The sequence below is a fragment of the Lates calcarifer genome, linkage group LG12 (assembly GCF_001640805.2).
Source record: "Lates calcarifer isolate ASB-BC8 linkage group LG12, TLL_Latcal_v3, whole genome shotgun sequence".
Taxonomy (NCBI): domain Eukaryota; kingdom Metazoa; phylum Chordata; class Actinopteri; family Centropomidae; genus Lates; species Lates calcarifer.
The window spans coordinates 58,407-70,893 of NC_066844.1; the positions used below are offsets into that span (position 1 = coordinate 58,407).

The 12,487-nt window shown below is 48.8% G+C and overlaps 1 protein-coding gene across 1 annotated transcript; it reads right to left on the reverse strand.

Moving 5' to 3' along the window:
• Positions 1–1,579: 1,579 nt before the first annotated feature.
• Positions 1,580–11,539, reverse strand: LOC108890682 (ral GTPase-activating protein subunit beta). Its single transcript, XM_051074783.1, has 26 exons — positions 11,320–11,539; positions 10,786–10,962; positions 10,377–10,579; positions 9,981–10,147; positions 9,668–9,845; positions 8,909–9,040; positions 8,693–8,838; positions 8,426–8,473; positions 8,264–8,308; positions 7,992–8,039; positions 7,753–7,913; positions 7,378–7,549; positions 6,927–7,056; positions 6,630–6,797; positions 4,947–5,061; positions 4,696–4,831; positions 4,548–4,609; positions 4,277–4,358; positions 4,029–4,162; positions 3,756–3,938; positions 3,400–3,548; positions 2,970–3,133; positions 2,648–2,748; positions 2,394–2,549; positions 1,991–2,176; positions 1,580–1,899 (listed from the first exon to the last, which is right to left on the reverse strand). The coding sequence occupies exons 1-26, from the start codon at positions 11,320–11,322 to the stop codon at positions 1,663–1,665; spliced, it is 3,483 nt and encodes a 1,160-aa protein (XP_050930740.1). The 5' UTR covers positions 11,323–11,539; the 3' UTR covers positions 1,580–1,662.
• Between the last annotated feature and the right edge of the window lie 948 nt (positions 11,540–12,487).

Consider the following 12,487-nt stretch of genomic DNA (forward strand, 5'->3'; position numbering starts at 1 on the left):
GAGGGGTCAGAGGTTGTGGAACAGGTCAGAGTAGAAGGCAGGCTCTGAGCGGCGGCTGCGGTAGCGAAGGATGATGTCATTGATCATGTGCTTCCTCCTGACATGAGGCGGAGGGGCGGAGTCACTCTCCAGCCGTCGCCGATGGCACCAGTTGATCACCGTCTCTCTGACCAGGAAACCTGGAGACAGACAAACAGAGAGACAGGTGACTGACAGACAGACAGGTGACTGACAGACAGACTGACAGGTGACAGGAAGACAGACATACCCAGGGACCTCTTGCTGACCACACTCCCATTGACCAATGGGACGACCAAGCCTAACTTGCTGGTGGCGTTTCCATGGAAACCGATCCGGTAGAGTCCAGTTTTCAGAGGATGGATGAAGATCAGCTGGACGTTGGACAAACTGCCAGACAGAGTGATGGACAAGTGAAGGACAGGTGTTGGACAGAGTGAAAGACAGGTGATGGACAGAGTAATGCACTGAAGGACATGTGAAGGACAGGTGATGGACAGAGTGATGGACAGAGTGAAGGACAGAGTGAAAGATAGGTGATGGACAGAGTGATGGACAGGTGGAGAACAGAGTGATGGACAGAGTGATGGACAGGTGTCACCTGTTTGTTTTACCTAGTCAGTGTTTCTGTCTTTGTCTCTGGGAGCAGATCAGACAGAGGGAAACTCTCTGAAACACAAACACAGACCAGATCAGACCAGATTGACAGGATTGATTTATCAGTATTGATCAGTGTTCATGTTTTTTACCGATATCTTCAAACCTCTCGACCCAAACGATCAGGAGCTTAGAACCAACCAACGACGACCTCAGGTCCTCAACCAGAGAACTCTGGACAGACAGACAGGTCAGAGAGAGAGACAGGACAGAGACAGAGAGAGACAGGTCAGAGAGAGAGAGACATGTCAGAGAGAGACAGATAGTTCAGAGAGAGAGACAGGTTAGAGAGAGAGAGACAGTTCAGAGAGAGAGAGAGACAGGTCAGAGACAGACAGGTCAGAGAGAGAGACAGAGAGAGAGACAGTTCAGAGACAGACAGGTTAGAAAGAGACAGTGATAACCAGGGGAAAAAGCTTTTATTTTGAAGGTCTGTACTGTGGGTTGCGGGGTGGCGTCTCGGCTGTGGTCACAGTGATTAGGCAGGCGAGATGGTGACTCAGTCGGAGGCTCCACCTGCTCTGGACTCTTCAACCAATCACCTGCTTTTGAAAACAAAGAAAAGGAAGTTTATACTCAAAAAGCTCCTGACTGTGACATCACTACTGACCATCTGACACCATCAGACACTCACTGAGTGATGATGATGATGGGACAATGAAGGTGAGCTCCGTCAGAGCATCGGTGAACATCAGAACAAACTTTTCTCCATTGAACACGCCCCCTCCACTGTCACCCAGCACAGCAGGAAATTCTGGGAGACAGAAATCAACCAATCAGCTTCTGGCAGCACAGAGTGACCTCAGGTGACCTCTGACACCTGACAACGTGCCATTACTGAGCATCACGAGGACCAATCAGAACACTCACCTGGACTTCTGGAGTCTGACCCGCCCCCCTGCCGTGGCCCCACCCCCACTGGCCGACCGAGACATGACAGGAAGTCCAGGAAGTGAGACGGGATGCTACACCTGGACTCCACATTTCTCAAGATCTACAGAAAGTCAGACAGGTTAGAGACAGACAGACAGGTGACAGACAGACAGGTGAGACAGACAGGTGAGTGACCTCAGCAGGTGTCCTCTGTCCTGCTCTCATATAGAAGATGAAGGCGGAGTCACAGTTTCTGGACGGCAGCTGATCCAAACGTCTCAGGTCGTCTGAGAATCCTGGAAGAGACGAGTCCAGAGACACAAGCTGAGCCAAGACTCCGGTACCTGGATCCTACAGACGATCAGGCGAGAGGGAGACAGGTGAGACAGACTCAGGTCTGAATAAATCAATAAATCACTGAGTTGATATCTGTCCTCGGTACCTTCAGGGTCTCAGGTGTCAGGAGGCCCAGGTTGGACAGGAAGAGTCTCGCCGTCTGGAAATTGGTGACTGGAGGTGGTGGCCTGCAGGTAGTCATGGTGACTGAACGACCCCTCACCTGCAGCCAATCGTCAACCTGCTGCTGTCTTTTCAGCACTGCTCGCAGACACTCCACCTGCTGCTGCACCTGAAGGAGGAGGAGTTTACACCTGACTGACACCTGACACCAAGTGAAGAATACCTGTCTGACTTTAGCTGGAGAGAGAGGAAACCTAAACTCTGTACCTGAGGGATCCCACAGGTGACACGCACAAGTAAAGAACTAACATCATGTTTTTTAACTGAATGAGAACAGGTTCTGGTTCTGGTTTGGTCCAGGATCTTGACCTGGTTCAGGTTCCTACCTCCTCAGTAATGGTCTCGTTTAGACCTGGAATACTCAAATCTGCTTTAACTGAAGGAACTTGGTCTATGTTCTCAGGAAACTGTCGGTGTTTGACATCACATTGTATCCCAGAATCCCCCAGGGCCCCACGGCGGTGTTCTGGGATCAGAGTCTGCTGCAGTGAACAGCAGGACAGGAGAAAAAACACTGATCTGAGGCCTGTGGAACATGTTTACATTATGTGATGTAACAGGTAAATCAACAGATGGTCACCTGAGTGTGTGTTCCCTTTCTGGGCTCCAGGTGGAGCTGCAGAGTCCAGGTGTGACATCCTGATGGTCCTCGGATCAGCACCATGAGTGATGGACACAACGCTGCACAGACACACACACACACACACACACACATCAACTTATAATGTTCATTTATTGATCAATCACAGAATATTAATCACCAGCAGGGGTAGTGGGGTATCTGTGGGGCAGTGGAGTGTGTGTGTGTGTGTGCTTGTGTATGTTTGTGTGTTTGTGTGTGTGTGTGTGTGTATCAGGGTCAGTTTTTCTGTTTGGTTCTGGAACTGGGAGTCTGGTCTAACCCTGTTCAGGTCCTGGTTCCAGTGTGGCCAGAATCACAGAGCTGTCGACCACAAAGTATCTGAATTTCTTCATGCTGCTGTCATTCAACCTCGAACAGCCAATCAGAGCGTCCTCATTCAGCAAGCCTCCGACAAACTGGAACACCCCAGAAACCTGCATCACACTGAGACAACAAAGACCAGATCTGAGTTAGATCCCCAATCTGGTCTCAGTCTGGTCCAAATCTGATCTGCACAGCAACTAAACACTAGTTCAGGTCAGGGAAAGATCCTGGTCCTGGTTTAGGACCGGAGGTGAACTCTGGTCTGATTCCTTGAGTCTCTGAAGTTGTGATGATGAAGCTGAAACAGTCAGTTCTTTTATTTTCTACATCTACAGTCTGTGGAAATGTGTCATAGTGTTTGTTTCAGGTGTGTTTGTTTTGCTCACCAGCTCAGTGTGGCCTCAGCTGCCTCCTTCACCCTCAGAGAGGCCGGGTTCAGTTCTTTTTTTTCTTTACTCTTCACTTCCTGTTCCTGTCTGGATTTACTGCCTGAAATTCCCAGTTCCACGATCTCCAGGACCTCGGACAAACACTCCTGACACACACACACACACACACACACACACACACACACACACACACACACACATTGACACACAGTTATAGATAGTTAGTTACCTCCTGTGTGTGGGTCACTTACCTGTTGGTCAGTTACCTGTGTGTGGGTCAATTACCTGGTGGTTAGTTACCTGTCTGTGGGTCAGTTACCTGTTGGTCAGTTACCTGTGTGTGGGTCAGTTACCTGGTGGTCCAACATGGTGGGGTGGTGAGTTAACCAGACGTTCAGACAGGTGAAAGCAGCGACAATGATTGAGTGCAGTTCTCTGGAGTGAAGAGGGGGAGGACGACTGCACTGAAACACGATGTAACTACAGACAGAACTGACTGCTCGCCTCCTCTCTGACTCCTCCACCCTCACCTCCACCTGCAGGACCACAGAGTTACAGGTGCAGGAGGGTTCAGATGTGTGTGTGTGTGTGTGTGTGTGTGTGTGTGTGTGTGTATGTGTGTCTACCTTGGCCAGTCCTCCCAGTACTTCCAGTGCAGACAGACAAACTGCTGACTCGTTCCTCCACTGAGTCGTCAGACGCTGAGTCAGCAGACGCACAAACTGGACCCACAGGACCTCCACTGCATCTGATTGGATGACTGGTTACCATGGCAACACACACAACAACACATAGTCAGATTTCCACTGATGGTCAATGTTACAAAACCACAACAGGTCAATTAATTAAAAACCAAATGATCATAATTAAATACTGGTTCCTCTGGTTCGTCTGTTTCCACTGGTTCCACTGGTCCATCGAGGTTGACTGGTTCCACCACGCTGCAACTCAGTTTCCTGGAAAATCCATATTCACAGATTAAAATCCTGCAGGCTGATAAATGTAAAGACAAAGACAGTAAAGCCAGGAGATGTCAATAGATGACAATGGATGTCAGTAGATGACAGCAGAGATCAGTAGATGACAGTAGATGTCAGTAGATGGCAGTAGATGACAACAGAGATCAGTAGATGAAGTAGACCCACCTGCTGAGTCTGTCCTGCAGCCTGGACCAGAGCAGAATCCTGGACCAGGTTCAACATGGCAGCTGCATCAGAATCATTGAAGAGTCAGACCTGAGGTTAAAGTTCTAAACTCTGAAAGTAGAAACAGGAACAAGGATCTGAGACTGACCCAGGATCACCTGCGTGTTGGAGGCATTGCTTTCCGTCTGCAGAGCTCCAATCAGAGCGCTGATGAGGCGGGGCTTCAGAGACAGGAAGTTACCTGCTGTGACATCATTACCACTGAGCTGCCTGTTCAGGTGCACCTGAGCACACACACATGGGTGAAGGTTACTGTGGTTACCACTGGATGTTCCTCACCTGTCCAGGTTAGGTCTGCACAGCTGTGTGCAGGTTTTCAGCAGGTGGACAGGAGGTTACCTCGGATCGGACGGGTCCAAACTGCAAAGGGAGGGGCAGCAGGGACAGTAGGACGAGGAGGGAGGCTCGTCTCAAATCCACCAGATTCACAAAAGTTGTAAACCTCAACAGCTCTCTGGGCAGGAAACAGAAAGAGTGAGTTACCTGCAGTTACACCTGTCCTTACCTGCAGCTGTGAGTTCAGTGATTGAAATAATATGACACCTGACCCAACAAAGACTGTTAGCCTCATGAGACCAGATCAGTCTGAGGAACAGGCAGCAGAGGTCCATTTATCTACAGTTTAAGTACTGTGTTGACAGTAGTACTGTTTGCAGTAGTGGTACTCATATCTGCAGTGATATTTGGATCAAGGCAAGGAAGGCCATGGGTCCAGATGGCATCAGCTCCAGGCTCCTGAAGTCCTGCGCAGACCAACTGTGTGGGATCGTGGAGCAGCTCTTCAGCACAAGCTTGAGGTTAGGGAAAGTCTCACAGCTGTGGAAGACATCCTGTGTGGTACTGGTGCCGAAGACGCAGCACCCAAGGACTTCAACAGCTATAGGCCGGTGGCGCTGACATCCCACCTGATGAAGACCCTGGAGCGACTGATTCTCGCTCATCTCTGGCCCTCAGTGAGACAGTCAATGGACCCGCTGCAGTTTGTTCTTTGATTCCTCCAGTGCTTTTAACACCATACAGCCAGCACTCCTGAGGGACAAGCTGGAACTCATGGGGGTGGACCAGCATCTGGCACTCTGGATACTGGATTACCTCACCAACCGACCGCAGTATGTGAGGACCCCCCCCCCCGCCAACACCAGTGAACATCCAGGGAAGAGACATTGAGATGGTGACATCTTATAAGTACCTGGGTGTTCAGCTGAACAATAGACTGGACTGGACAGACAACAACACTGCACTTTACAAGAAGGGTCAGAGCAGACTCTACCTGCTGAGGAGACTCAGGTCCTTTGGAGTGCAGGGGGCAATCCACACTTTTTATGACACAGTTATGGCATCAGCCATCTTCTATGGAGTGGTCTGCTGGGGTAGCAGCATCTCAACAGCGGACAGAGACTGGACAAGCTGATCAAGAAAGCCAGCTCTGTCCTGGGGTGCCCCCTCGACCTGGTGGAGGTGGTGGGAGAGAGGAGGACCCTGATGGACAATGAGCTCCACCCCATGCAGGACAGTCTGACAGCACTGAGCAGTTCCTTCAGTGATAGGCTGCTTCACCCAAAGTGTGTGAAGGAGAGGTATTGCAGGTCCTTCCTTCCTGCTGCTGTCAGACTCTACAATCAGCACTGCTCCTCGTTTCACCACATACTCAATGGGCCATTTTCACTAGGTTTTTTTTTTTCTGCACTTTAATTAACCCAAACAGCTGCTACCAGTCACTCACTGTGTGAAATTCCATTTCAAAATGTGCAATATCTGTATTTAGTTCATTTTCTGTCTATGTATAAAGTCGTATATTGCTCTTCTGTTAATATTTTTTATTACATTGTCATGTTTATACTGTTGTGTATATTTTTTATAACCTTATCCTGTTTTTATTTTTGCCCTTACTTGTATTTATGTCTTTCTAACTTTTTCAATCACTTATGCTGCTGCAACAATGTAAATTTCCCCATTGTGGGACTAATAAAGGATTATCTTATCTTATCTTATCTTATCTTATCTTCTTTGAAGTAGACATACCTGTCGAGCAGCACACTCTCCAAAACTGAGATGAAGGACGGGAGCAGCAGGTTGACTCCCCTCAGGTCACAGCAGAACAGGCAGGTAGAGTTCAACAGGACGGAGGCCAGGACAGAAGGACACGCCCCCTCACACACCTGGAGAGCCTGCAGCAGAACCAGGTAGAACCTGGGGGGGAAGGTAGACAATAGAATAGGCTTTATTGTCATTGTACAGTTAAGTACAATGAAATTGTGGACAAACAGAGACCTTGACAGGTAGCCAGAGACGTGATTGGACAGGTAGACAGAGCTATACCTGGACAGGTAGACAGGCAGGATGTCCTCTGCAGTCTTCTTACAGGTGAAGATCCTGCAGAGTGTCCCACAGGCCTCAGCTCGACCTGCCGCCCACCTTTCTGACATCACAGTGACATCACAGTGACCTGCTGAAGGAGACACAGTTTATCGTTACTGCTTCACAGTAACAGTACACAGCGAACCCAGAACCACCACTGTGTGTGTGTGCAGTACTTGTAGTACCATGTGTAATATGTTCATTGCAGTGTGCAATGTCTGTAGTACTGTAGTACTACAGTAGCAATCGTATAGTACAGAGAGAGTACTGCAGTAATACTGTAGTAGTACAAATGTAGTACTTCAGTAGCACTGTAGTAGTATAGTAGCACTGCAGTAGTAGTGCAGTAGTACTATAGTAGTAGTGCAGTAGTACGGTAGTAGTACTGTAGTAGTAGTGCAGTAGTACTGACCAGAGTCTCTGTGGATCAGAGCAGCATCAAACAACCAGCTGCCGAACAGGTGGAGGAGGGAGTCCACATTACACCTGAGGGGGGAGGGGGAGGGTCGGGGGGAGGAGCACAGAAGGGGAGGGGAGAGGGGAGGATGGGTAGAGGCCTTCCAGTGATGGGGGAGGGGAGACATCTGAGAGGGGAGGGGGAGGAGAGGGGGGAGGACAGATAACATATGAGCTCTCTGAGCCAATAACGTCATTCAGACAGTCACAGTGTTGGAGGAAGGAAGTGAACCTCAGCTGACAACAGACAGAAGCTAACAGAAGCTAACAGAAGGACAGGTAAAGAGACATACACCTGGACAGGTAAAGAGACATGATGAGGATGTCATACCGTAGGTGGTTTTCCTGTTGCCTTGGAAACGTTTGCAGGTTTTAATTGTCTCTTGTGTGGAGGGGGGGAGGTAGGGGAGGTGGTGGAGGGAGGGGAACTGGGCACGCTCAATATGTTCATGGGGGTGGGTGGGGCACTACCTGAACGAGGCCGTGAGATACCTGAGGAGAACAGGTGCACCACTCTGTTACTGCAGATGAAATCGACCAATCAGATCTGAGCAGGGGGGCAGAGCTTACCGTAGGGGGGGGGGCGGTCTCTGAAGGGGCTCTTAGTCACAGCAACACCTGTACCAGGAAAAAACAAACATCAGAGTTAAACTGAAGTTTTGATTCTGATTAATGTCAATAAAATGAGGTTTAATCTCTCAGATTATTATTATTATATAACAGATTATTCTGTTGGCCCAGACCAGGTTCTGATTCTGGTTCTGGTTCTGCTGTTAGAAAAATCACAGAGGCTTTGATCAGCTTATTGATCAGATGGACCTGATTAGTTTAATCTGGTTTACCAAGAGACGGCAACCGGTCTCTGAACTGGATCCTTGAAGTCAGTCCTGGAGAAACAAAACAACTATAGCACATGAGTACACAGGTAACAGGTGTGTACACCTGTATTTACACACTATGCACTATGAGTATATACTCAACAGGTGTGTGTAATGTGTGTGTACCAATGTTTGGCTGCAGCTCTGTTGTCTCTTTGTTTTCCATAGTCACACCTGCAGAGACACAGGATATAACAGAACTAACTCTGACTTTATTTACTCTCAGTATTTATTCTCAGTATTTACTCTCAGTATTTATTCTCAGTTCAGGGTTCAGGGTTCAGGGGTTCAGGGTTCAGTGTTTAGGGTTCAGGGGTTCAGGGGTCAGAGGTTCAGGGTTCAGGGATCAGAGGTTCAGGGGTTCAGGGCTTCAGGGGTCAGGGGTTAAAGTACCCAGGAAGGCGTCGACCAGCGAGCTGATTCCTCTCATGGCTCTGAAGAAGATGTGTGGCAGCTGAGCGTCTCCTCCCCTGAGCACCTCCTCCTGAGAGGGAGGAGACGAAGCAACAACCACCGGGCGACTGAGGTCCACCGGGTTACTGGGGAGGATTAGAAACATGTCATAGTCTGACATTCAGAACTTTCAATCGTCTTTCAAAAGACGATTACCTGAACATGTGCAGGAACTTGAACCAGGTTTGAGGGATTCTGTAGTCGTCCATGTCTGCAGGGATCAAAGCAGCATCTTCATCTGGGACTTTAAACTGAGGGAAGGACGGACCAAAGGTCAGCAGCAACAACCTGCACAATTAACAACAATAATCAACAACAAACAACACCAATGACATTCCTATGTTAACAGGTGTAATCTGCCGTAACCTGAGCTCTGTTCTATGATGCAGATTGAACAGATCCAGGATCTTTATCTGGCTTCAATAAACCTAACAACCACAGAGTGACTGAGCATCAGACGCTGGTTATCACCTGGTTCAGTCAACCCAGGATTTCCTGATGGTTCAAGGTAAAGACGTGGAGAGAGTTCGTGTCAGATCTTCACGTTGATAGAACAAAGTTGCTTTTATCTTCACACTTGAATTCTAAAAGAACATTTCAGTCAGATGGAGCTCAGATAGTCAGTCTGTGATCATTTAGTGGGAGAAACTCTCTCTCTGTTTGTTAGAAGCTCTGTGGTGGACAAAGACTGGAACAAAACCATTCACTGATCTATAAAAACATCTGATCTGAAACATTTGATCTGATCCTCTGAAGTGAACCTGGAGCAGGTTAGCCATTCAGCATCAGTTACCATGGAGATTTACCGCCATAAGAAGTGAACCACCCAGAGTTACTGAAGGTACCATGGTAACCACTGATCCTGCTTCATGGTACAGAGCTCTGATGGACTGAACTACAGGAAGTGGTTTGAACCTGGACGTTAACGCGCCGACGACTCGGCTCCACTGCTCCACCACAGCAGCCTGATGTCTCCAGCTGCTCAACATCTGTCTGCACATCTGCCACAGAGAGCGAGGAGGGAAACACCGAGAGCAAGACAGCAACCAGACTTCCAGGAGGACAGCCATCGACAGGTCAGATACACTGCCCGCTGAGAGACAGATAGGTGAGAGACAGACTGGTCAGATACACTGCCCACTGAGAGACAGACAGGTGAGAGACAGACTGGTCAGACACACTGCCCGCTGAAAGACAGACAGGTGAGGGCGGGGTCACTGTGTCTCACCTGCAGCAGTGGGCGGAGCCAGCATGGCATGGTTGAAGCGGAGCAGGAAATGCAGCAGAGACTCCCAGGTGTCTCTGCTCATCACAGTGCTCTCTCTGGCCAACGACCGAACTGCACACAACACCTGCTGACAAAGAGACAGGTAGACCGGACTCACCTGGTCTGACCTGGAGAGGGGACACGGGTTTATTAAACAAACACAGTGAAGTCCTGAACTGTTTACCTGAACTGGGGGGGGGCATCTCTACACCTGTCAGACAGGTAACTGCTTTATCTTGAGTTCACACAACTTCACTCAGATATTATTCAAGGTCATGGGGTCATTAAAGGTCAGCAGGTCACTGAAGATCATGGCTGTAGCTGGGATCAGTGTCAGGTCCAGGTGTAACAGTCTACCTGGGTAGGAACAGGCTATGCAGGTGTCGGAGGATCTTCTGGGCGTATAGGTTGGGCTCTCTGCTGATAGGTGGGGGGACGGAGTCTCTCGGGGAAACCAGCGCCATCAGCCAATCGGTGTAGACATTGACACAGAGTTTGACAGTGTCTCCGTCCAACGGGAGCGTCAGAGCATAACACAACACCTCCATCGTCCACTTCACCTGCACACACACACACAGAGCTCTCAGCCAATCACAGGGCAGCTGCTGGGTCCAGTTTTTTGGGAACAGGTGAGAGGCAGGCCTCCTTCACCTGTCTCAGGTGTTTCTAGTATTTTGTCCACACTGATTCAACATGAAGAACTCTGGAATGATCAACACACACTGATTACACATCAACACCTGAGTGTTTACCATCACACACACACCTGTCTGTCTGTGCGCAGCAGGCTCTGGGTGTCGGGGTTTCCCAGGCCGGCTCCCAGGGGTTTCACCACAGCAACAGCAATGTCTCTGCCGACAGATGGCGGGAAACAACTGAGCACGCTCACATGACCCCGCCCGCTGGACAGAGATTGGTCCATGACTGGCCAATCACAGCTCACCTGGATACCAGGGGGGTGGGGGTCAGACAGAGAGACAGACAGACAGTGAGACAAACAGACAGGTTAGAGACAAACAGACACAGACAGGTGAGAGACAGACAGGTGATAGACAGACAGGTTAGAGACAAATAGACACAGATAGGTGACAGACAGACAGGTTAGAGACAAATAGATAGGTTAGAGACAAACAGAAACAGACAGGTGACAGACAGACATGTGATAGACAAACAGGTTAGAGACAGATAGACAGGTTTGTTAAATCTCTGAATAAAGAATAAATAAAGTTTTTTGTAAAAGTCAGAGATAAAACTGAACTTAAGCTGACATCTGAAACAGACGAGCTGACAGTGAACTCACCATCAGGTTAAATAAAATCACAGGATGAGATGAAGATTGTACCTTCACAGGTGAGTCCAGGAGAGTGAGCTGCAGGTGAGTGACTGAACTAACTCGCTAACACCAACAGTGAAATCAGTCCAGTCACTCTGAAGGTCAAAAACTCTGCTGCTGCCTTCAGGGTCAGCTGGGAAACTTCACACTTCGTCTTCTCCCTGAGCTCTGACTGACAGGCGCCAGTTTACAGTCAACAGGCAGAGTGAGGATCAACACAGTGTTCCACAGGTGTGAAGTGAGACAGATGTCACAGATGAGTTCAGGTTGTTACCTGCAGATGACCCACTCCAGGGCCTTGGGGCTGATGTGCAGAGCACATCCTGCAGAGTCAGCCTCTCTCAGTCGTTGTGCCAATATTGATTGGTTGTTCCACCTGTGGGGCGGAGCTTAGGTAGAAGTAACACCGGTAACACCGAGTTAACCACAAACATAAACTGCTTGGAGCAATTTAGAGATGCAGCATAAATTCCCATGGCAGCAGACCCTGGGTAAAACCTCTCCAGCTTTCGTAGTACAGGTTAACCGGGAAGTTACACCTGACAACACCAAGTTACTCCTGAAGTTACTCTGAGATGCCAGTAACCTTGCTTCGTAGTACAGGCCTCAGATTTACTCCTTATAAACTGGTTTACGCCTGTTTAGCAAATAAACCACTTCCTAACCCTGATCTAGATTAAGAACGGACAGACTCTAGTGTAGTATGTGTGTAGATCAAATAAACAGTCAAGTTCTTGTTTCAAATTTTATTTCCTGATTTTTCCCTTTAAAAACAAATCATCAAATTTTTCACATTAAATCAACAGACAGACTGACGGCAGTGCTCGTTTCGGTGACAACCACACAGGTCGCCGAGGTGATTGGGCCGGTGATTGGCTGAGGTTGAGACGTTAACTAGCAACACAGGGCAGAGCTGTGATTGGCCGGCAGCAGTAAAACACAAATGAAATAAAAAGTACAGCATCCCGAAGAGTCCAAACAGAGCAGAGAGCAGGAGGGAGAGGTGACCCCAGGTCAGAGGTCAGTAGGGTTGTTTCTTGATGAATCTGGTGAACATGGTGAAGGCAGCGATTGGTTTATCTGATGGAACCATGTGACCTGAACCCTGCGGGTGACCGAGGTCAAAGTTCAAGAA

Coding starts and splice junctions, on each gene's coding strand:
- LOC108890682 (XM_051074783.1), bottom strand. Junction 9,846..9,980: donor GGCTCCGCCCACTGCTGCAG/GTGAGACACAGT, acceptor TCTGTCTCTCAG/CGGGCAGTGTATCTGACCTG. Junction 3,549..3,755: donor CCACCATGTTGGACCACCAG/GTAACTGACCCA, acceptor TGTGTGTGTCAG/GAGTGTTTGTCCGAGGTCCT.